This window comes from Chamaea fasciata, unplaced genomic scaffold (assembly GCF_029207755.1).
Source record: "Chamaea fasciata isolate MVZ Bird 193981 ecotype frontalis unplaced genomic scaffold, bChaFas1.0.hap1 SCAF_8, whole genome shotgun sequence".
NCBI lineage: Eukaryota > Metazoa > Chordata > Aves > Passeriformes > Sylviidae > Chamaea > Chamaea fasciata.
Window position 1 is genome coordinate 32,723,729 of NW_027094093.1, and position 24,548 is coordinate 32,748,276.

The 24,548-nt window shown below is 38.8% G+C and overlaps 1 protein-coding gene across 4 annotated transcripts in view; it reads right to left on the reverse strand.

Moving 5' to 3' along the window:
* Positions 1–765: 765 nt before the first annotated feature.
* ZRANB3 (zinc finger RANBP2-type containing 3) overlaps positions 766–24,548 on the reverse strand; it is a 39,696-nt gene continuing 15,913 nt past the window's right edge. For all 4 annotated transcript variants that reach the window (XM_066190364.1, XM_066190367.1, XM_066190366.1 and 1 more), the window contains exons 3-21: positions 23,519–23,537; positions 20,740–20,918; positions 18,098–18,329; positions 16,293–16,378; positions 14,175–14,346; positions 13,660–13,788; positions 12,704–12,823; positions 11,863–11,982; positions 11,161–11,340; positions 9,927–10,079; positions 8,834–9,305; positions 7,653–7,856; positions 7,124–7,206; positions 5,587–5,688; positions 4,587–4,729; positions 3,075–3,206; positions 1,857–2,238; positions 1,337–1,468; positions 766–995 (exon numbers count right to left, since the gene is read on the reverse strand). In XM_066190364.1, the coding sequence (XP_066046461.1) occupies positions 897–995; positions 1,337–1,468; positions 1,857–2,238; positions 3,075–3,206; positions 4,587–4,729; positions 5,587–5,688; positions 7,124–7,206; positions 7,653–7,856; positions 8,834–9,305; positions 9,927–10,079; positions 11,161–11,340; positions 11,863–11,982; positions 12,704–12,823; positions 13,660–13,788; positions 14,175–14,346; positions 16,293–16,378; positions 18,098–18,329; positions 20,740–20,918; positions 23,519–23,537 (3,139 nt within the window). In that variant the 3' untranslated portion in view covers positions 766–896. The remainder of the gene's footprint in view (positions 996–1,336; positions 1,469–1,856; positions 2,239–3,074; positions 3,207–4,586; positions 4,730–5,586; positions 5,689–7,123; positions 7,207–7,652; positions 7,857–8,833; positions 9,306–9,926; positions 10,080–11,160; positions 11,341–11,862; positions 11,983–12,703; positions 12,824–13,659; positions 13,789–14,174; positions 14,347–16,292; positions 16,379–18,097; positions 18,330–20,739; positions 20,919–23,518; positions 23,538–24,548) is intronic.

Below are 24,548 nucleotides of genomic sequence, written 5' to 3' on the forward strand. Positions count from 1 at the left end.
TTCCTTTACAGTCAGACACAAGCATCATTAACACAGCTAAAGGCCCCTTAGTCTGACTGTAGCAAATGGTGCACTCATGCAACTACCTTGTCTTACACAGTCTTTTTCTCTGTTTCAAGAGTTAGAACTTGAAGGATTTTTCTCAGAAGGATAACTCAGCTTATTTTAAGTAATTGTAGTTGAAATTGCAGCTCTGCTTTATGAGCTTACAACTCAGCATTCAAAGGCTGAGGAGCATTAAAAAAATCACCAGGATAAAGAACTGTATTTAAAGGAACTGTAAAGCAAGCCAAGGTAAGCAGTCCAAAATTACCAGCATCTCGCAATCTCGGTGAGGGGAATTTGACTGTAGCACTTCCTAGAAACGGCCTTTGATGAGATAATTGCTAATATTTAATGTTTCCTATCCTGAGTAACATTTCAATACGAGCTGGTTTGAGTAAAACTAGAATTCAGCTGACATCAATTCGAAATGCCAGAGTCCTGTAAGTGAGGCCCATGCCAAGAGTCAGCCTCCGGTGGGTGAGCAGCACTAGAGGGTCACTTGTGCTAGTTTTTGTCATAATTGCTGTGTTTTATTCTGTAGATTTGGTATGTCAACAACAAAAAGAATTAAAATTATGACATCTTCTAGGTCCATGAACTAACCCCTAACTAGCCTGTAAGAGGAAACCATAATGCTTCCAAGTGGCATTGAAGTTACACACAAAAATTCAGCTTTAAACCAGGGCCATATAAAACCAGGATGATCGAGGATTTTGGATGTTACAGATGATTTCTTTGGTTTAATTCCTCATTTTCTTCTCTCTACCAACAGCTTGATACAGCAATTTCTGTTAAATCAGTGCAAGAGGAAAACATTATGGGTTTTACAGTACATGAATGTATTGTGCATTTCACTTCTTCACAAAAAATTTGGTGATATCACAGCCATACTTTGTAGCTAAGGACCTTCTCTTCAGCTGGCTTCTTTCCTTGGCCTGTTTTGCAGTTCTCTGCAAAAGAGAGACAGGTTAAGGTTGGTTCAGTGAGTACTGACACTTGGCAACACGTCCAGCAGAAAGCATTAGCCCACAGTTAAACTCCAGTCTATCTTTGCAGTAGACAGCATGATGAAATGCAAATGTTTATTAAGGCAACATTTTCCCAAATCCAGAGGACACTGCCAGACTGTAATAGTTTAATGCTGCCTTTCCCACTTGGCTGTATGGGAGGGAGAGGCTGTGAGCACTGGGGCTCTGCAGCAGGAGGGAGCAGGGCTGAGGAGGAGCCCAAGTGCAGTTTGGCCCTGCTGTTCCCTGTGAGAGGGCCAGGACGCCTGGCTGCACGTACTGACCTCCCTGTGGCAGGCTGTGCACAGGGTCTGCAGGTTCTCCAGGGAGCACTGTCCTCCTCCGCTGTACACGGGCTGGATGTGGTCCACCTGCCAGAACTGCCCCTCGGCCGGGCTCCGGATCATCTCGTTCAGCTGCAGCACACAAGGGACATGGCAGGGTGAGACACTCCTCAACTACATGGACATCCTGCTGTAGGAACAAGGGGATTCTGCGAAGTAGCTGTCTATAGTTTTCATCAAGATCAAGCCACTGCACAAGCAACAGCTGTAAGTGGTTGGCACGTTTCCACCCAGGCCTGGCTGTACATGCACCTCCCTCCAGAATCAGCTCTGATGCCTGTGCCTTTTAAAGGTGTTAGAAGACAATGATTTAGTTACTTTGACTGTTTTTAAGGACTTGTTTTCTCTTGTTCTGTTGTTGGTGCTAGGTTACCTATCTTCAATCTGTAAGAACATCTTTGGCTATCTCTGAACTCTATACACAAATCAGCTGTTAGTGCTGAAACCCCAGAGCCATCACCTGCCCGAGGGGAAGGTGAGACATCCAAGAGCTCTCCAGAAGCTGCTTCCTCTGGCTCCTGGGCGCATCCCTGACGCTGAGGTAAAGCTCCTGGGCGTTGTTGTGGCAGGCCTGGCACACGCCGTGCTCGATGCGGAACACCTCGGAGCGGAGGTAGCTGTTGCTGGAGCGGATGGAGAAGTCCTCCTGGCAGGCGTGGCAGCAGAAGCGCGTGTCCCAGGCGCGGCCGGGCGGCGGTGGAGCTGTGGGCTGCTGGCAGCTCAGGCACAGCGGCGTCCCCTGGCTGTCCAGGGCCTGCAGGTACCCTTTGGACAGGGAGCAGCCTCCCTCAGTCTGCCCTGGACCAAGGGCTGAGGGATCAGCTCCAGTTTCTGACAGCAACCTGATGGCAGAGAACAAAGCACAGCTCTGGATGAACGAGGTATTCAGCAGCCCAGTTCATGGGGGGGTTATGCCCCGTGTATTTCAATTAGATATCTTTTATGCTCTGAAAAACTATTTTAGCTGAAATAATACCTTGCTCAGTGCAAATCCTTTATGTGGTTTACATTTCCATTTAAACAAAATTTGGCAATATAACAAGGCAGATTTTTCTTCTGCACATCTTACTATGCTCAATTATTAGCTGAAATAATGCTGTATTTATAAAGACACGGTCATTTCTATCAGGCATGTACATGTACAAAAGTAAAATGTTTCAGCCCCCTCTTTAACAGAAGTAATAAAGGAAAAATCCTGGTTTCTCTTTACGATCTTCACGGCAGCCTATCAATTTCTACTCAAAACAAAGTGGGATACACAGTGCTTGTCTAAGAAAATAATTTTAAAGGGCAATTCCTTTTTGGAATATTCATTTCTTTGCTCCCTTTTTTTAAAATTTAAATTCTGAGGCAAAAGAGGAGCAAATTCTGTGTCCTCAGCTGGATGCTGACCTCACAGGAGGGCTGAGCTGACATTCTTTTCTCTAACTGAATCACATAACTATTCTCTTGTTTTGTTTCAGTCAGACTCAGTTAATTAGCAGCTCCATCAGCAGACAACAGATGAAATCTAAATTGTTAGAGGAATAAAACAGAGCTCATTAGCACTACAGCAAGTTTCTTACCTAACTACTGTAATTCAGCAAAGCAGACGCTCATAGCAAATAATTTTACTACCATTAAAAAAAAAAAAAAGCGGCAAAAGAACTTCATCATGCTACTGCATTAATAAACCTACTTTGTGGATGCTTCAGGAGAAGCCCCTTTGTCCAGAGGAGCCCCCATGTCCTTGGAGATGAGACGAACGCTGCCCCCGCTGCTGCTGGCCTTGGAGAGCGAGGCTGCTGCCACATCCTCCCTGGTCACATACCTGAGAGTGACAAATCCTGTCAGCAAAGGGGGCAATCTCCCTCCAAGAACATCACTCTGGCCTGCGGCAAGATTGGGACAGCACATTATCCTCTAACATCCCTCATTTTCTGGATGAGAAATGAAGAAAGTTTGGGAAAACCTGCTTCATGTGCTTCCATATTAATTTTTTTTTTTAAGTGAATTCTACCCAGTGAACAGTAACTTGGTTTGTGTATAACAATTTAAAAATCACTTCAATTTGATACTGCCTGACAGTGAAACCTGAGAGGCATTTTGTTTCAGTTAGGTGACATCTCAGTGACACTGAATAATCCAGGAAATTTTACAAGCTCTGGAGGACCCTTTGCTCCATTAGTTATGTTTGATCTCCCTATTTTATTTTCATGTGAAACCCTGTGAAACACAACTGCTCTTAGTTAAAAACTTAAAATTGCTTCACAGAAACCACTATTCAGACAACTTCTTCTGAGGACATCTCTTTACTGATCATCTGCCAACCCCCATCTTACAAGGCTGCTGTAGGTCCTGGTGGTTTTTTTAACACCAGTCAGATTTTTCCTACACTTTATGGTAGGACACAATCAGGCAAGAGGTTAACAAACACATACTACCCTCTGCTTCTTATATTACTGGAATTACAAACTATTTATTTACTTAATTCTTACCTACAGCCAAAATACAGTCACCCTGAGTTATTTAACAGTAGGGATTGAGGGGAATAAGAAGGTTTTAGATGGTTTGCATGACATGTTCTGTGCAGAGCAATGACAACACTGAGGCTACAAATGTCTTGTCAAGGAAAACCACATCAGAAAAAGGAAAGAAAGGGAATCAAAGGTACATTTAGGTTTTAACAAGGATCAAACACCAGCCCTCTTCAGTGACACTCAGCAAAGAGAGTCGCAGTTTTGAGAAATGTCATGTACAGAGAACAGAACTGCTTAAAGAGAAAACAAGACCTGGAAAGGGTTAGAGTTGGCTGTGAATTATGAATAAAATATTATCTCATTGATAATGGCAACTAATGATGGATTTCTGCTTCCAGGTGGGGAAAACAACAAGATGCTTTGACCTTACTTTTCTGTTGTGGCCCTGAGGTGAGGGTTTTTCCTTTAAAAACACCTGGCAAGTTCCAGATGTTGAAACATGCAGTGCAGCAGAGCCAGAGCAGCTGCAGAATGGGGCACAGAGCTGGGCAGGGAAGGAGACACTTCCAGCAGATTCACCAACATGCCTGGCTGCCTCTGTCTGTCACTCTGTGACAGGCAGTCACTGAATGTCCAGCTCAGACTTAGCATCATTCCACCGAAGGTCACATCAAATAAATCAAGCTTTCTGCAGTAATTAGTGGCAGGAATTAAAACCAAACCCCACATACCTCTTTGTGCTGCTGCCCACCGACTGCTTTTTAGACAACTCCTCTGCAGCATGAATGGGACTGCAGAATATCTGACCACTTTTTCTGACAATCTTCTGTTTCATTGCTGTTAGATGAGTCCACTCTTTCACAAACCTCAGGATCTGGCAGAGAACAGACACTCAGCAGCAGGACAGGCTTTGCACAGAGCTAATTACATTGCTAATTGCATCCTACACTGGCTGGAAACAGCTCCTACAATCAGAGATGGTGCTTTCAGGTAACTTTTCACACCTTCACCCCCATCTGTGGAACCCACTCAGTAGCTGCCTCACACAACAGCTGGTGAATCAGGCAGGTATCCCCATCACAAATTTAAATTCCAGCCTTGCTGGAGAACCTACGGAAAGAATCAGTTTTGTTCCTTTCCTACATGACGGTTTTCTGTTTGGAAATTCTGATTTTAAGTTAAGCAGATAATATTTCCCATCCAGTTTAAATCTGGATTTCCTTACTTAAGTACTTGTGTTCGCAGTGTTCTTCTCAAACCCCATTATGAATGGGATCTTTATTCCTCAATTAACTGAATGTCTCTGTGGAGCTGTGCCTGACACCGCTTTGAAAACTGTTAGTAGACCAAAGGGAGAGTGAGAGTGGAGGCCTGCTCAGGCCTGCAGCTCTGACACAATCTAGAGCATTCTTATTTAGGGTCTGCTCCATTTAATTCAGAAACTTTAAGAAGTCATTTTGTTGACTTATGAAAGTTAGTAACTAATCCTGTAAATGAGAAATGAAATGATGCCTGGTTGATTCCTTCTACTGCAATGTAAACAGGAGGCACAATAATTACCAGAGTAACAGACTGCACAATTAATATTCACATCAACATCTGTAAGATTGCCTTGATGAAACTGCCTAAATCCCAAGGCCTGGCAGTATTCTGCATTTATTTTTTTAAAAAGTAACTAATTTTCTTCTGCATTAAAGATTATATTGCTGTGCCAGTAGAACTTGTTCTTACCAGTGCACGATTTTTTTTATTCTGGAAAGTCTCTGGTAAATCTTCCCAGTTATCCAGCTGTATGTCCAATGGAATGAAATTATGCTTCAGTGGTTCACCATCCTAGACAAGCAAACAGTTTTGTTTACAGATGCAGTGTAGCACAATGTAGAAAAATTAATCTGTTTCAAGTGAATTCTCCTCCCTTCCGACTAAATTTAGTCCCTCAAGGTCAAATGTTTCCAGAATTAACAATAAGGCACAGAGATAACAGCAAAAATGCAAGAAAGATGATTCATATTAATCTACCTAAAAGTAACAAGGCTGAACATTTTAACTTTTAATAGATCTGATTTTTTCTTTGCAAATAGTTCAGACACAAACTGTCTTATATTAAACAGAAATTACAGTTCTCTTGACTGAATTCTAAGGGAAATGAATGACTGGAGATAGGAGAATGTCACTTCATTACAATTTAAAATAAGAATTCTTGAATATTGTTTATCATACTTTTTTCTGATGTCTGAAGAAGTTCTCCACTTAACTTTTAAAGGAATAAGTTCTCCCAGTGGGTACATCTGGTCAAAGAACTTATTGATGATTCAAAAGCATTTGAGAGGAGTCAAAGCAGAATTCCCTGGTGTCTCACCATTCAGCAGATTTTGTGCAGTATCTGGAACAATCAACCTCTAATCTCAGTAAAACCCAAACCAGACAATTGCCCAAACCCCACCTAAAATGCATCTTTGTCTGAATAAAACATGTGAAGCTAGGCAGCAGCACACATTGTAAGTACATTTAACAGATTTTCAGATACAAAAGGACTTTTTGATTCTTTTTGACTTTTCCCAGCTGCATCAGCCTCATAAAAATGTCTCATCCCAAAGACTTGCCTTCAGTTATCTGTGCTGCTTTAGTGGCACCTGAATACACTGATTCACTCAGTAATTTGAAGAAATCTTCCCACTGAACTTTCCTATCACCTGAAAGAAGAAATTGGCAAGTCCTGACCTCCCCTTGAATAATGACCTGGAAAGTTCCCAGCTGCTGGTTTCTGTGCCCAATCACCGCTGCAGATTAATGATAATGTGCTTTATTCAGGAAGTTACTGACTTACACACAGCACCAATGTTGAGCTTTCTGCAAATGTGGTGGCAATATTTTATTTACTTAGTGTGTCAGGATTTACTGTAATTTTTTATTTGAATTTTGATGGTAATTCTATTCAAGTTATTTTGTGATAAGACAGTGTAATAAGAAAAAAGGAACTTTAAACAACTGTCACTGGCATTTCTAACAGAGGCTTTCTTGTATAAGCCCGATTTTGTAAGCCAAGAGAAGTGTTGGAAGTTATGTAAGTAAGGAATTATTACTTAATTCCATTGAGAAAAAGAACTAGAATGATAAACTACCTAATTTTTGTACATTTCAGTTAACACAAAAATATTAATGCTTTTACATCAGACATAACAAAGGAGAGCATACAGAAACATTTCACAGGGCAACATTTTCCTTTGCAATTTTAAAATGACAACGTCCATCCGTATTTCAGGTTTACCTTTCTATAGAGGTGGATCCTATCGGTATTCCTGCTTGCACAAAACATAAGCCCATCATATACTTGGAATGTGTCTGATTTATCTGCAACAGAAAAAATGTTGGCATTAAAGATTTTTATTCATTCAATTCTACTCTGACATTAAAAATAATATTTAAATGTGTATCTAAGTCCAGAACAACATAAGGTGCAGAGCTCAAGCAGCAAACTATTAAGGTATTTGTGTATTTTATTATTCTGTTTCCCCTGAATGACCCATCCCCTGTTTTGTCTGTGTCTGTCCTGAGTTCCAGTAAAACCATCCACATTCCCAGCTGCTGGTTTGCTCCAGGAGCTGTGTGGAGAGGCTGGGCTTATCCAGCATCAAAATTTAACTAAGGCCTAGGCCAAAATGAGAGTCTCATGCTGGTGTTTGGACTTCTGTGTTTAGGAGGGGTAGGTTTTTATTTAAAAGCCATTTTTCAGGCCAGAGGCATTTAATTCAGTTTCACAATGGGACAGAATTGTTTTTTTCAAAGTCCCACTTTACCTTCTCCATATTTTTTTTCACTTTCTTCTTTTTCATTGCCAACACTTTCCTGTTCTCTGACTTCAAGAGACTGCTGGGCCCCCAATTCCCCCAAATTTCCTCTTCTGCCTTCAGCACTGCCCTCTGCTCTCTCTCCATCTCTCCTGGGCTCCTCTGACACTCCTTCCTCAGTCTGGCTCCTGGGAGCTTCACCATTTCTCTCACCTAAAGACAGAGAAACAAGCACAGTGATGATTTGTGTTAGGGGGCAAGTACCTAATAACACATCTGAGACAGGAACACCTCCCTGAAATACAAAGAAATGCCTCTGCATTCTCTAATGTTATTATGGTGCAACCACTTAGAAGTTAGAGCTAACTTTAATAGCAGGAGAACAAACACATGGAAGAAAGCTTTTAATTTAGGCAATCCTGTGCACCCAGATTAATGTCAATATATATATAATAAACAATGCAGTTAGCAATTCTAATTCTATATTATATACAGTTATTGTATACCATAAACACACAAAATAGTTTTCCAGGCATTGAGTTACAGCTGTGAAACTCAGAAGTTGTCCTGATTTGAACAAGCCCAGAGATATAAATAAATAAGGAAGTAAAACAAACCCTTACCCATGGCTTTGCAACTGAAATGACAAATATCAGCACACATTTAAAAAAATGTTTCACAATTTTCCAGATAGCTTAAATAAATTTCAGTAAAAGAAATCTACTGTGAGCTGGTGGAGAAAGAAAAGCCATATTTTTCAGATAATGCCTCTCATGACAAATACACAATGCTCAAGTTAATAAAACTCCAACACCACACTGCTTAGTTTTGAAAGGCAAAGCAAAGTTTTGCTGTTTAATTGTATTCAGAATAACCATAAATCTCCAGCAAGATGAGAGGGGCATTTGCTGCAAAAAAACCAGAGGATATATTCTTCCTTATGGAATTCATATCCTGTTAACATGTTATGGGCATTTTTCACTTGTTTCAAGTTAGACTCATGTAAAAGATCCTTGGGGAAAGCAAGACTAAGGAGGATCGCTTGAGGAGTATTTTTTACATAAAGACACAATCATTCATATTTTCCTGGACTTCTGCATAGCCACAGGTTCAAGAAAATTGTGTTTTCTGAGCCTGATCACAAGTGCAATGAAAAATGCACCTTTCCCTCTGCAGCAGCCCTTACTCACCATCCCTGCCCTGGGGGCAATGGCACATCTCACAGTAAGGCAGCAGAGCATTGTTAGTGTAAGTGCAAGCACTGCAGTGCCAAACTTCATTTACAGCTGGACTTTCACTTGAAGTATTTAAGTCACAAGGGTGGAGTTCACTGGTTTTTTCTGGAAACAAAGGCGGCTTTTTTCCAGTCAAAGATGTTTTCTTTTTATTACTGGAGCTGACTGGGGTCCATCCACTTAAGCTCTTTGCTCTTTTGGCTTCATGTTCACAAGTATCTTCATCACAAATTGTGTCCACCTCACTTATCCTTGTGGAATCCAGGTTTTCATTGCTCTTCTCTGCACCCTCTTCTTTTGTGACTGCAGAAGATTCTGAGTCATTATGTAACAATTCATCATCACCAAAAAATCTTTTGCGTTTCTTCTCCGTGGATGATTTGGGGGAAAAGAAGGAACGAATGTCATGCTGTCTGTCCTTTTCAAACTAGGGAAGAGGAAAGGAATAGCAATCACTGAATCATTTAGGTTGGAAAAGACCTCTAAGCCCCACTTACGACTGCATCAGAAACTGTTCAACAAAAGGAATCTTTAACAAAAGGTAACTTCAAAACAGTGAGCAGAAAAGGCAATTCAACATTCCTCTCCTGATTTCAGAAAGGTATTTTCAATATTCCCCTGAAAATTCTGAAATGGCACTACCAGAAAACAGATACACAGGGGTGGTAAGCTGCCTGCCTTTTTTGAAGATGCCCATTACAAGGAAAGGCTTACAAACACCGTTTTAAATATTAGTCCAATTAATTCAGCACAGTTAACAAAGATATCATTTGAAGAGAAATGACTTGGTCTTTTCTGACTCTGAGGGTGGCTCAGTCACCTAAACAGAACATAAGGATCCATTAGAAGATGTTGATGACATTTATTCCACACGGAGCACTTTCCCCAACTTCACCCAAGTTTAAAAATGGCATTTACATTATTTTTCCTACTTTTTTGGTGTTTCTCCAGTAGTAATGTCTGAAGTGCACATAAAGCTGAAGCAGATGGCTGATTTATTTTTTCTTAAAATGAAAGGAAACGGAAAAAACAAAGTTTCAAGTCTTACATGTGTAAACAGAAGTCCATTTGGGGGATCTTCTAGACTTTCATTTGGGGTCCAGGACTCAGCAAAACTCAAAAAATCCCATTTGTCCTTATCACCTTCTTCAGCCTGCATTTTCTCTTTCTTGCCATTCAAGGTGCTGCCTGTGACTTTGGCCTGCAGGAAGACAATAATGCTAACTGCTGTATTTAGCACACTACAACCAGTGAAGCTGTACACAAAATGTCAGTATTTATTGAAGATAAAAGAGAATACATTCACTGTGTACATCTCTAACAGCCTTAACATGTTTTGCTTGACATGTGGAGACAAATACAGGCAGAATTATTTAGTGACAGAACTTGCAAGGTAAATTGATGCTGAATTACTGAGCCCCACCTGCGCCATGTTTAAGGAGCCTCCTAATGCACCAGGCAGAATGAGCTTTAAGGACCCTTCCAACCTAAACCGTTCTATGATTCTCTGACTGCTAACAACAATTGAGTGATACTTGTGGAAGATGACAACAGAATAAAAGATTAGTGTAATCTTGGATCTGCTGAAAAAGAATTACCTGAGAATGCCTCTGCCTCTCGGAAAAGAAGCTTAGTTTAGGCACAACATTCATTCTACTAAAAAAAAACCAACCCACAACAAATTCTAGCTGTTAAGAGTGAGCAGAATGCCTTAAAACTGTAAACTGAACAACAACGGCAATAAAGAGCTAGAAGATAAAAAAACCATCTCCTGTGGATATGAACCATCCTGTTCCCCTTGGCAAAAACTCATTATCTTTGCATCTTGAATGAAGAGCAAAAAGCTAGAAAAGACTAAATCAGAACAAAAAGGGACATTGTGATGATCACAGAATCACAGAATCACAGAATGTGTAGGTTGGAAAAGACCTTCAAGATCATCGAATCCAACCCAGCCCTAACACCTCAACTAGATCATGGCATCGAGTGCCACATCCAGTCTTTTTTTAAACACATCCAGGGATGGTGACACCACCACCTCCCCGGGCAGACTATTCCAGTATTTAATCACTCTTTCTGTGAAAACCTTCTTCCTAATACCCAACCTGTATTTCCCTTGGTGCAGCTTAAGACTGTGTCCTCTCGTTCTGTCAGTGGCTGCCTGGAGAAACAACTGGAGAGATGACCAGCGATTGCAGGTGTATCCATTTGTGGAACACAGACAGAGTTCCAGCTAAACGAGACTGGTGTGGCACTGGAGTGCAGCCCCAGGGCACACCCACCTTGCGGTTCAGCATTGCCCACATGAGGGTGTCCATGGTGCCCTTGGCAATGAGGAAGTGGATGTTCACAGAGCTGCACTGCCCAATGCGGTGGGCTCTGTCTTCTGCTTGCTTGATGTGGCCTGGATCCCAGTACAACTCAGCAAACACAACGTGACTGGCCGCAGTGAATGTTAAACCCTAAGCGGAATAAGTAGATGAATTCTTTAAAAAAAAAAAAAAGATACCACACACAAAAACTGATTATCTGATTGTCTTTAGCTTTAGCAAGCTAAAGGTTGTACAGGACATTTTAATAGGAAAAAAGAGAGTGGCTGAGGTGGTCCTCAACAGCAGATGGGGTTATTTTACTGATTCTTCCTTGGGCTTCGAATTCAAAAAATACTTCAATATTGTGCAAAGACTGCACATTACTTTTCATTACGGAATAACATCTATTTTGTATTAATCTAGTGCTTTTAGAGATATGGAGTTTTTCTAATTATTCAAGAATGAGATATTGCTGCTTATCATTTAGCTCAAGTAAATTCAATAGAGGCTTAAAACAGTTAACATGATTAGTGCAAAGAAACGAGCACAGGGTCTAAAAAGGACAAATTGCACAAAGATAAATTGCCTTCAGTAAACCACTTCAGTCATCAATTATTTCAGCAGCTATATTCTTCAAGTGGATTAGTTCACACATTTTCTGTTCTGCCTCACCTGACCAGCTGCCTGAATACTCAGAATAGCAACCCGGGTTTCGGGGTCCTTCTGAAACTGATTGACGAGGTGAATCCTCTCTGCAGAGGGAACGCTCCCATCTATTCGGATGTAGCGAGCCTGGAACATCAGAACAGAGACTAAATGACATCACCAGTGTCTGTTTTCAGACCCAATCCCTCCCTGACCCCCAATAAAAATAGGAGAAGGACTGTTCTTGTCATGAGGATCAGAATACATCAGCACTCCTTTGCCCTTTGATTTAAAATTAAGTCTCCATCTAGAGAAGTGTGGACTTTGTATTTGCTGTTTGCAAAAGTACAAGACAGAATGAACATGGTGTCTTAAAATGAAATATTATACATAAGACTCTGGAATTACCCTGACACCATTTTTTTAAAATTCCAAACAGTTAAAAAGAATAAAAATACAAAATAGCAGTTAGCCACCATTCCCCAGCAATAGTTAAGTGTCCATGATCCAAATAAGGTGAAAGCTGTTTGCAAACATTTTTACTACTTTGAGTTAAACATTCAGGTGGGATGATGGCATGCAGCTAAAATCCCTCAAAGAGAGACAGAAGCATACTGGTAGAAAAATTTGGAAAACAACTGCCTACAACACTGATTTAATAGTAATAATAATAAAGTCATACCAGATACAAGTGTGTTTACATCACCCTTAAACCACACGCTCCCTTTTAATCCAGTGGCACTGATCCATAAACACACAAAATCCTTCCACTGCTGTACTCATGTGCAGCTCTGCTGGATCCAAACACAGCTGACAGCCACTTGTGTAAGTGAAGGTAAACGTGTGAGCACATTTGTTCAGGCTTTACCTTGCTCTCTATCACTGCCTCTGTGCAGGCTTGCAGCATGCTCAGGTGATGGGCAAAGACAAGGAACTTCAGTTTGTCATTGTCAAGCATCATTTTGATGTAGTCCTTGACTGCTCCTGCCTGCAGTGAGAGAATGCTTTCATTAGTGAGACACACAGAATGTTCAAAAAGACAGTTTTTATTTTCATGTCTTTCAATTCCTTGTAACATGAAAAGGTAAATTTCCATATCTTTGTTATCCATGTAAGACTTTATTAAACACTGACAGTGCTAAGAATCAAATAATTCAGATTAATTTTGTTTACAAAATATCACAACTTGATGTCTTTGAGAAATCTAACTTACTCCTTCAGAGAAAGAAAAAAACCCCACATTTATCCTCAAAAGATCATATAATTACATGGCACTTCTTCCAGAGTAAGATGTAGATAAACCCCCTTTTAATTCAGACATCATTATCTGGTGTTTTAATCCGTATTTCAGAAAAACAAACTTATTTCAAACAGACAAGTTAATATTTAATCAGAACTTCTACATCCACACACACAAAGCTATACATCAAAACTGAAAGAATAAATTTGATACGTTCATGATACCATAATCATAAAATACTGCTCTATTTAAGCATTCATAGAATTCTTCTGTGTCAAATGTAACTTTCAGTAGCTTTTGCAAAAGCTATTAAAGCAATGATGACAGTTAATAACAAAGTTTATCAGTGATCAACAGTTAATGCAATACACACTGCAGCAGTCTTCAGATTTCTTTTTTTCATTGTAATGGGGTTCTGTCCCTTCCATAAACATCCAGGGGAAAAGGGAGAGTTTCTCCATGTCATGATTATAAAACACACCAAATAACCTCATCTCGTGTTCTGGCCAACAAAACCAAGTTTATGAGGTTAAAAACACAGGCTGGATAATTTAGGGACATTAAGGAAAGACTTGCAGGCTCACCTTGGCAATGGCTGTTTCCTTATACATGCGTGTGATCAGAGTCATGACTTGAGAGAAGTGGCTTTCAGCGGCATCTGAACTCAGACTCCTCATTAACTTCTCCCACTCTGCAAAAGTGGCATTCAGATTCTAATTGGGAGAAGAGATCAGTGGTTAGACACAGAGTACAAAGCATGTTCTGCCTCAACAGGTACATTTCAAGTGTGAAATCTTTAGGAGCTTTGGAGAACTCTATCAAATTTGGCTAAAAGTAACTGCAGGATTCAAAATCTATGGGAGAAGAAGACAGGAAAGAGTGTACTAGAATTAGAACAAATTTTTTCACTGATAAAAAAAATTGCTGTATTAGTGTTCTTTGTGTTATATTTCAAAAGCAGTAACAAAGATACTCTGCTTTATTCTCACACAATCTTTGTAACTACATACAGTACACATGCATACATAAAAATACATATCCATACACAGATATTTCCATTTATTAACAAATGGATATTTAGCAAAAGTGGAAGATTTACCTTTGCTGCAGCCTGTGGGAGATCAAATGGAATACGCTGCCTGACTTTGGGAGGTAACTGAGTTAGGACATCATTCTTCAGTCTTCTGATCATTATTTCACTTAAAAGTTGATGTAGCTCCTCTAAGTTTGAAGCTCCTCTACAATCCCATTGCCTTCTTTTACCAAAAAACCTGAAAATGATAAATCAATACAGAGTGTAAACATGAGATCTTCCAAATTCAATAGAAATCTTCAGTACATAATTGATTTTAAAGCACACTATTGGATATGAAAGTGTGCTTCAGCTTCCCAGCAGCCACCACTGCCCAACCCCTGCACACAACCCTCTGTCTATTCCCAGATTCCCACACTCCACTGTCCACAGGAAACAGAAGTTTCAGGTTTAATTTTGGAACTCCTGTTTCAATGGACTAATGAGAAGAATATACCACCATGAGAATAATCTTTATTGTATTACAGACAGGAAAGCCATCGTGAAAACTGCAAATACCACCATCAATATTCCTTTCTTTCCCTCCTTATGAATTCCTTCTCAGTTACTGCCAGAGACAGGATTTAAAGCTAAAGCTATCATCTTCAAAAGTAATACTATTTAATGAGCAAGGTTAAATAGAGGAAGAAGGTTTAACATTAAGAAGCTAAAGGCTGAAAAGAGAAATTTATTAACTCAGTTTTCCTTATTCTTTCCTTGCTTTGCTGTTTTTGAGGAAGTGCTGCAGCAGGAACAGCAGCTTTTCCCTGTCAGCATCACCAGGAGACAATAAAATAATGAACATGACAGATTTGGATAAAAGCCCAGGTAGCATTTTCCAGAAGAGTGTGTTACGAGCATGTAATTTTTATTAAAAGACCAAACAAACAGCCACAAACCCCCCACAATCATTTAGAGATTTTTAAGCCTTATTGACTTTATCAACAGTGCTCTAATTAGCTGAATTAGCTGAACATAAGCATTTGGGAAAGGGGCTGAGGGAGTCCCTTCTGCACTGGTGAAGTGGGAATGGCACAGATGGAATTCAGCAACATCTTTTGCTCATATCCCTTCCTGGGTCTATTTATATGTCTGTCCTTAGAAAGGCCTCCTTCCTCCACCCTCAGCACTGGGGATATGACAGAAATGGCAGGCTAAGCCTCATGGAAATGGTTTGGATTTCATCTTTAAAACAGGTGTCTACGGACACCTAAGGAAAAACCACCCATATTTGCACAGGAAGTGCTGCATAAAATAATCCCATCAAGTTTATCACCACAGGATGTTTTGTTCCAGCCAAGTCGTGAAGAAAAAGTTATTCACTGAATGCTTGCCAAACCCTGAACTTGATTTTTATTACATTTATGGCATTCCAAAAATAAGATAATCATCTATGATTGAGTAGCTAACCATGCTGTACCCACGCACACTTGTGGTGTGAAAATTACAGATGCATTCAGTCAAAACACCATGGAAAAAATAGCATTTCTCTGTCTGAAAATTAGACAGTGATCTTCCATGTTATTTGAAGTTAAATACTGATAAAGTGCATATGATGGAGGGAGAAAAACAAGTTTTATGAAAATGAAACCATGTAATTATTATTGTAAAAAGTAAATCTAAATGCTAGCCAATTTAGCTGACAAAAATCTGTTATTCTGCATACATGCAAAGTTGCAGATAGGAAATTTTTAGCTGAGGCAGTCAGCCTGTGAAATGCGGAGACAAGTACTGGACTTTTTTTTTCCCACCCAAATGTGGTGAGGTAGCAAAAAAACCTGGATCCCATAATAAAGAGAGATATAAATTATTACATGACCATGAGCTCAAGACTGAGAGCCAAAAACTCCAGTTCCAAAGGTAAAACCTCCACAACTCATACCAACAACACTAAATGCATAAATAATTTTACTTAACAGAATGCTTCAACTTTATTTCAAACTTTAACAGTGTTAATTCATTAATTTAATCAGTGTCACCCTTTTCCCAATGCTCTTTGATGGAGGAAATGGTAGCCAACCCTGGGTTTCAAAGCAAGATGATGTGACAGAGCAGTAGAGGTATTACCTACTGATTCTCTCTCTTGGCATGACAAGAAAAATCAAAGATATTCATAAGAATGTAAATAAGCAAGGGCAGTAATACCTGACACGAGCATCACAGTATTTTTTAGCATATTCAATCCAAGTTCCAAACCTTCTTGGAAACAGTGCCTCAATCTGCATGAAGAGCTGCATAAAAAATAAAACAGCAACAGTGAAAAATTAAAAATTGCCTGTGAATGTAAGACGAATCAGAAATAATCAATACATGGTTCTTGTGCTTAATCTACATTTAATATTTGCACAGAAACCACAGAGCTTGGCCTGCAGGCAAAAGAAATTCCACAGGATACAGGAGTTTTCAGAGAGGACAGCTGTGGGAAGCCCTCAAAGAACAGAGCACTCAGACCGCTGTAACAGCACTGACAGCCTGGAAAAGACTCACATTGAACAAGAAAACATGGATGAAATGAAGTTATTCCTAAAAATACAGTTTTTATCATTTGCCAGGTACAAGGGCTTCTGCAAAGCTTCAGTGCAGGTATTGCATGAGCGCTCTGCTTCCTAAAAATACATGAAAAACCTTCTCAATTCTTAAGTTTTACTTCAAAAAATGGACAATTTCAATACAGACCAGAAATTTCACAGCTTTTTTAATCTGCTAAGTAGCAGGAGGTAAATACCAGTTTAGATGACCTTAACCAGGAAGAATCCTGCTTTACAAGCTGTTATACTGTCAAACCTTCCTGGCTTCTGAGATCATTTTCTATACACTTAAACACTTTATATAAAGATTCTGTTTATGACACAAAACTGATTAAAGACATTTCATGCTTTTTATACTCTGCCTTGTAAGCCACTGAAGAACATCAGTATCACTAAAAAAAAAAATCTCAAATTATTTTCCATTTGGTCATGAATTTTGATCCCATTGCTGTGGTCAAGGACAGCTTGTATGGAATTTCCTGGGAAGACCTTTAACAGTGATACTGGTGTCAGTATCCACGCACTATCTAAAGGCATCACAGTCTCTAACTTCAAATCTTCATCCAGGGTTGGTTGCAATGTCTTTGTACAGGAAGTTTTAGTAATTATCCACACCCACAAACATAAATATTCATATTAAATTTTTAGGTTAGTACTCATGATATACCAAGCCCTTTTCCATACCACAGTTATCTTCCTCAAGTTACCACCTCTTTGAACAAATTAAATTCATAAAGGGCCTTGGCGTAAGTTCTATTTACACAGTGAGGAATTCTGAGTATAAAATACTAATTATGTAACTCTTTTAAGTTCCCTGAATACAAATCAGCTCTTACATTCCATTTTCCCCCCTATATTTGATAAACAAAGGCAGCTGTCTTGGGTTCAGTATAAAACCCAAGAGGGTTTTTGTTACCTGTCTGCTCCACCCTAATTCCATAAGCTGACCTTCCTTCAGAGGAAAATTTGTCATTCTGGGTGTGCAACAAGCACAGCCTGTATTTTGTTCCACTTAAGTGAACACTAGAAATATTCAAAAGACAGTGATAAACTTAGGACTACCTTTGTCAGATGATGAAGCAGAAGATGTAATACAAAATCTTGTCTACAAAGACTCTCCTACCCAGGAGAAACAAGCAGTTCTCTCTTAGGCTCTTTATTTTCTATTTCACCCAACAATCAGACTGTAACATGCAAAATTAATTCCTTACAAGAAACACTGTCTCAAATTACCTGTGCACAAGCTTGAAACAAGTTTGTAAATCAACTCCAACAAAAAGAAATTTTTTTAGTTTCTTATATTTGTCTTTCTTAAAGTAGCTAGTGCTGCATGTTATTGCATATAGTCAACAAAACTGTTCATTTATTACTGATACCATCCTCAAAAACAAAACCAAACCAAAACACAACATTATCAAATACCTCTTCAGGTCTTCCTAGAGCAGGAGTTCCAGTAAGGAGAACAGCTCTGAGAGCCTTCTGCACAATTGGCAGTAAAATCTTGCTACGGGTGGCATTTCTGGATTTCATGTAGTGTGACTCATCAATCACAACCACCTTAAAGTTCTGCCTGTACAAAGTGTCTACCAAAGTCTGTGCATCAGATGTTAACAGCCCATAGCCCAGAATTGTTACTTTGCTCCTTGATATTCCCCTGAAAGAGAAAATCCACAAGTTTTCTTAGTAAATTTTTATTGTAGGACAACTAATATAGCAGAGAAATTATAAAAACAAATCTCAGAAGAATGTCTCCTCTTGGATTGATTGACATGTGGGCTGTCAGGCTAACAACCACAGCTTTTGGTGTTTAAAACATCTCACACTTATCAACCACACACATTTCATAACCATTTTCAGAAGACACACATTGCATTTCAAAGGAAATTCATTTATCTGGATGCATTGCTTCACCCCAGGCTCCTTTTCAGGGCCATCCCACTGGAAAAATCCAGTTGGTGGACAAAAAGTTACACACAAGCCAAGGTCTTTATTAGCACTCAAACACCTGAAGCAATAATGTCTCTGTGCAAGCTTTCTGCTGCTCTGGGTACAAAGAGTCCCCTCACCAGCAGCCTGATAGGATTAAGCAGACTCTCCCTGATTATCCGGGCACTGTGAAAGTACAGGCTGGCCTGAACCTCACCACCTGGAAAAACCATTCCTGTCACTGCTGTTACCCAGCTTTTCTGCTCAAACAGTACAAGAAAAAACAAACCAAGAAACAAAAAAAAACAAACATGGAAGGAGGGAGTCAACATGGCACAAGATGAAAAATTAGTCTTTAACTGAAAAGGAACTTCTAACACCAAATTTCCAGATGTATACAGGTCCAAGGCATGAATTGATTTTAAAATCACTAGGGAGCACTGTGGCCCTTCAGGAGCAGCACAGGCACTCCAAGCTGTCACACACACAAGTCACCAGGATGAGGGTCATAGCTGCTCTACCCATCTGCCAGACACCACTGCTCTGCTGGCATCATTTCTGTTTGTTCTTTAGTAGCAAGAGATGAAGAAACCAGGCAAGCTGAGGTTTCCTTGAGGATTTAAGAGGAATAAGTAGATGCAGCTACACATTGCTGCTCCTGGATATGGAAGGTGCAGTGCTTTGAGCGCTCGGCACTGTGGGCACTGCAGGCTCTGGCTCTCACTGTACAGATAAACGTAGAAACCAGGAAAACACTGATTTCCCTAAGCTTTCTGAAAGGTACGTTAAAAAAAAATTACAAATAAACTTATTTATTTTGTGGAACCAATTTATTCAAGAAATTTTCAAATTTGGCCACAAATTATAAAACTAAACTAAGTTGATTTTAACCTGTTTTAATCAAGAAGTTAACACTTAAGCAGTAAACTTAGTTCTTGAAGTTTTGAAGAAAAGCAAAGTATTAAACTGAGAGAAATCAAAGCTTAACATATGGAAGCAGAATTTAACAAAATGCTAAACCAAGTTTGGCAGCTGTATTTTTGCATTTTCTTACAAATGCATGAAACACTTTTTAATGTTAAAATATTAATTAGTTCAACAACAACCTCAGTTATAGCTAGGAAGCCTCTTGGGAGTTAAATGAGCAGAAACCCAAGTTTTCATCTTCCCTTGTTTTTGAATAAAAGTAAGTAATAATGGTTAAAGTCTACTCCTTTTAAAAAATCTTTAAAGACCAGAATTTCATTTGTTGTCTAATTTTCCCATCATTTTCCCTAGTCCAGATTTCCCCTTTCTGCATCCAGCACTATAAGCACTGAATGCCTTTTATGTAAATACCTTTTAAAAAAAAAAGCTAATTTTAGTTTTCATGTTCCTGTGATGAACTTAAGGTTTCACTATCAGTAGGAATTACCCTTTGATGAAGCTTTCAAAATGCGTTTTCAGTTGGATTTTTGTGGTTACCAGGAAGGTTCCAAGCAACACATCTTGGCAGTCAAGTCATTTTCTGATATTCCCAGAAAACATGAAGATCAGTCTCCCTCACACCAAAGTTTTAGAACAACATCTAAACATCACCATAAAATCAACCAAGTCATTTACAGTAAAGGAGACAAAAAGCACTCTTGCAATTCAGAGTAATAGGAGAGTTATTCTAATAACACCCAAGACATAGCTTCTCTGATGAATTCACGCTATTAAGTCTAAAGATAGAAAGCGTAGGTCATGATGACCTTTTCAGTTATTTAGGGATTACTTATTCCAACTTACAAATTTTCTCAGCATGCTAAATGGAATTCTAACAGTAATTACTTCCTTATTTTGTAATGTACACCAGAAGTTCTCCAAAAATGTTTTACAGAAGCTAATGAATTCATCAGAGCTGAGAAATAACTGTGTATGTTCAATTTGAGACACACTGAAGTAATCTAATTTTCAGCAGACAAGCGTTTGCTACTTTGCAAAAAGCAGATCCCTCAACTTCTAAGAAAATGAGTAACTACTGTAATACAATAACAGAAAACTGGGAGGAGTGGCTGATAGCCCAGAGGGTGTTTCTGATAGCCCAGAGGGTGGCCCTGCTTGAGCAGGGGGTGGTGAGCAAGCCTTTCTAGAGAAGAATAAAAAATTGTACTCACCCAATATCAGTTTTGTTCTGAATGATGCTAATGTCATCAGGAGAGAGTTCTGGAATCCACTTCTCCATCTCATCCACCCAAGGGTATCTCAGAGAGGAGGGAACTACAATTAGGAGAGGCCATTCATTTTTATAGTAATACGAAATGGCAATTGCTTGAATTGTTTTTCCTAGCCCCATCTGGAAAAAGAAAAGGAAAGAACAACATTAAAACCAGAAATCTCTGCTCAGAAAGCACACTCCATTCAGAAGAGCCCAAAAGAATTTGGAAAGACAGAACCAAATGAAGGAAACCCAGTCAAAGAGCTACTTACATAGCATGTATTTAATTATCACTCTGTTACCACAGACCATCTACTATGAAACAAGATTTTTCTAGTTAAATGGATTAATACAATGTGTTATATCTGGTTAGTTCATCAAAGTCAGAAGAAGCATTTCCATTAATCTCAGGTAATTTTCAGTTCAGAGTCTTAATAGGAGAGACTAAAAAGATCAAACTTTTTAACTTGTTAAGCTACCAAAAACAATTTTAAAACACTATGCAAAGGGAAGAAAAATAGAGGATGCCTTTTTACAATAACAACAGCTTTGTCCTCAATTGCATAGGCAAGTGAAGAACAAACACCTGTGGGAAGAGCTCTGGGTTTGACCCAGTGGGACAACAAAAAGAAATTACTGCTCTGATTCAGCAGAGCTGATGGATTTTCTTTGGCCTGTAATGCAGATAAGAGAGCCCAGATAGTGAGAACCCAGATGGACAGAGAAGGGGAAGATCACCAGATTCCTAGTTAACAGGAAAGTATTTGCTTCAAATTGTCAAGGTCAGAACACTCCCATAGGCGAATAATCATGGCAACACATGATTCTCTAAGATTTAGACTTTAGAGTTTTGTTTAAAAAATATCACACCCTTCTCCCCAAGATTTTATCAAAGAATGCAGCCGTTTTCTCTGCTTGTTCACGTGGCAAGAGAGAGTTCCCAACTCCTGGGAAACATCAAAGCAGAGATGGGCCTTAAAATGCTCTGCGTAGGTTTTCCATGGAGTCCAGTGGATATCTGAGTGATTTGCTGCTGTCTAACTACTCACAGCAGTGAGACATAAAACAACAACTTACATCTCCAGAATTGAGTCTGAATGAACTGATATAATGATATAATGAAGGGTTTTCCCAAGTGCTAAAGAAAACAATGCATTTTTCTACTATTACTAGAAAGAAAATAATATGAAAGCTACTGTGATACTCAGTTTTCATTCAAAATTGCCAAGTTTTCATTGAAATTTTCCCACAAGTTCCCCTTCTACTTAGGTCATCTGAAAACAAAGCCAAGTGGAAAAAAAAAAAACCCCGAAACAACAAAATAACATTAATTTTTAGTTTGCTGCCATGGCTGTGTCCCTAGCTCAGGCTGTGCAGTCCCCGGTGATAATCCAGGCACTGAAGTGAAATGAATCTGGAATAAAAGCAGGCTCTTGGCAGCAGCACACCCAGGGCTGCATGCAGATCCCAGAGCTCATCAGCAGGCTAGGTAACACAATGTGAGAGACTAGAAAAACTGGAGAAAATATTACGGTCTTGGTTGTCTGTCCCCACTCTGAGAAAAAATGGAAACAGATTTGTAGATCACCTTTCAAAAAATACTGGTTTTATCTTCCTTTAAACCTTACACAGTTACACAATCCAGGGATGTGTTCAGTAATTCTCTGATCTTGAGTTTTCCTCCATCATTTATTTTTACATCCAAGCTCACAATACTGATATTTAACTTTACCAGCATTTTCTTATTTAGAGATAGGTCAAAAAGCACAGGATACACATCACAGCATGATACCTCCTCCAGTGCCACACCTATTGGCATTACAAAATATACCATCTTTATTTTGGAAGAAATGTATCTTCCAGGACTTTTTATTGCTAACATAATTATGCACAGCTCATTTTCTAGTTCAAGGAGGGAAATAAACTGTTTTAATAAAAAAATAGCTACTGCTGCTATTTTGATTTTTCCCAAGCTTCCCTTTTCTCTTCCCCTGAATACTTTTGTATTCTCCACAGCCCCCAGATATTTTGCATTCTATGCCAGGATAGTTTATCTCCAGATGTAATGAGATTTTTATAGTATGAGGAGATGCTTAAGTCCCAATAATCCATCTCCCTTTCCCTCCTAGTATGCCAAGAAAACCCAAATTAGAATTGTGAGACTACAGCAATTCTCATTTTCAGGAAGGTTTTATACTGACAACACATCAAGAACATTATTACAAAAATGTTTTCTCTGTGGGACGAAACGCTGGCCTCAGATTTCCCTAATATAGAATATAATGTATATTTTCAAATGTATGCACACAATGAATTTTACTATTACTACTTGATTAGTGCACTTTAAAAAATTAATCTTTGAAAACCATCTCTGTTAAAAATCTCTTTGGGCCAGGAATATCTAATAATGCATTAAAAATAGCTCACTATGCAATTATAAAGTATTTTAAAAAATCAACTGAGTCAGTGTTTTTAAAATGTAACAGTACAGGAGATTTAACCTACAATTAAAAGTAACCTTTTAAGTTTTCTCAAGGATTCTTCTAAACTTATGTCAGGTTTCAATTTTTCCCTCACTCAGGCATTTGCAGGATATCTGCTGACTATCACAGGAATTAGAATTCTTTCACTGCCAGCCTTTCTGCCCACACCTCTCAAAAAAAAAAAAAAAAGTCACATCTGCACAAAGTGCATTTAACACCAGAAAAAACTGTTAGAGGAACAGGAATATCACTTACCTCATCAGCAATCATACACCTAAATAAGAAACAAAAATGGGGGGAAAAAGCAGAAATTAATACTAAACATAATACATAAATCAATACTTACAAACTGTTTATTATAAATTTAAATTCTGGATTTACAGAACCAATGAAAGGAAAAAAGGTTCATTCCTCCAGATATCACCCACAAAAAGTGAATTTGGTGTGAACTGAAAATAAGTGCAAAATTTATTTTAAAAATATTTATTCAGTTTCCTGGCATTACTGCAGAACTTGCAATTGCAAAACTGAATTTCTGTTTACGTCCAGGAATAGATTAATTGTAATCATAAGAGACACTTCCAGGGCATGAAGCATATCTTCAATTTTCTTTTGTCTTTCAGAAACTGCAATGTTTTTGCTGCTTCATGATTAAGGATTATTTATATGTCAGATTGATTTTAAAAATGTGCTTCCCAGAGCTGTCACATTTGTTTTGAAATAGAAGCAGACACTCCCTCTCCCACACCAATTGTACCAGCTGAAGTATTAGAAAATGAATTTGATTTTTTGCGCATTTTGGAGTCACTTGGCAATGCCACTCTGTGTAAAGACAACGACAATTCTGAGTCCCCAGTCATAAATAGTAAATTCTGTTCAGCATATTTACATTTTATAAACATTAAATGCCATCTCTGGCATGAATTTCTTAAAGGCATTTTAACCATTCTGGGATTCTACTGGGATTCTAGGTACCCATTGCACCGTGCAAATTAAATATAGTGTACCTTCCATGAAAAAATGAGAAAGATCTTCTGGTCTTAGTGTCTTTAACAGAATTTAACACAACAAGATATAAGCATTCTGTATTTTGATCCAGATTTTTTTTTCAAGTAATACAGACCTACTTTTTTAGTGGTAGCTACTCTGAAGTTAGTGTAACTGGCCAAAAAAAAAAAATTTGATACTTTCAGAACCACAGTATACTGCTGTTTGTTAACTCTGCCTGCCAGTATAAATCCCAGTGTCTACTAATTTCTGTAGTTTCTTTCAAATGAGGTAAAAA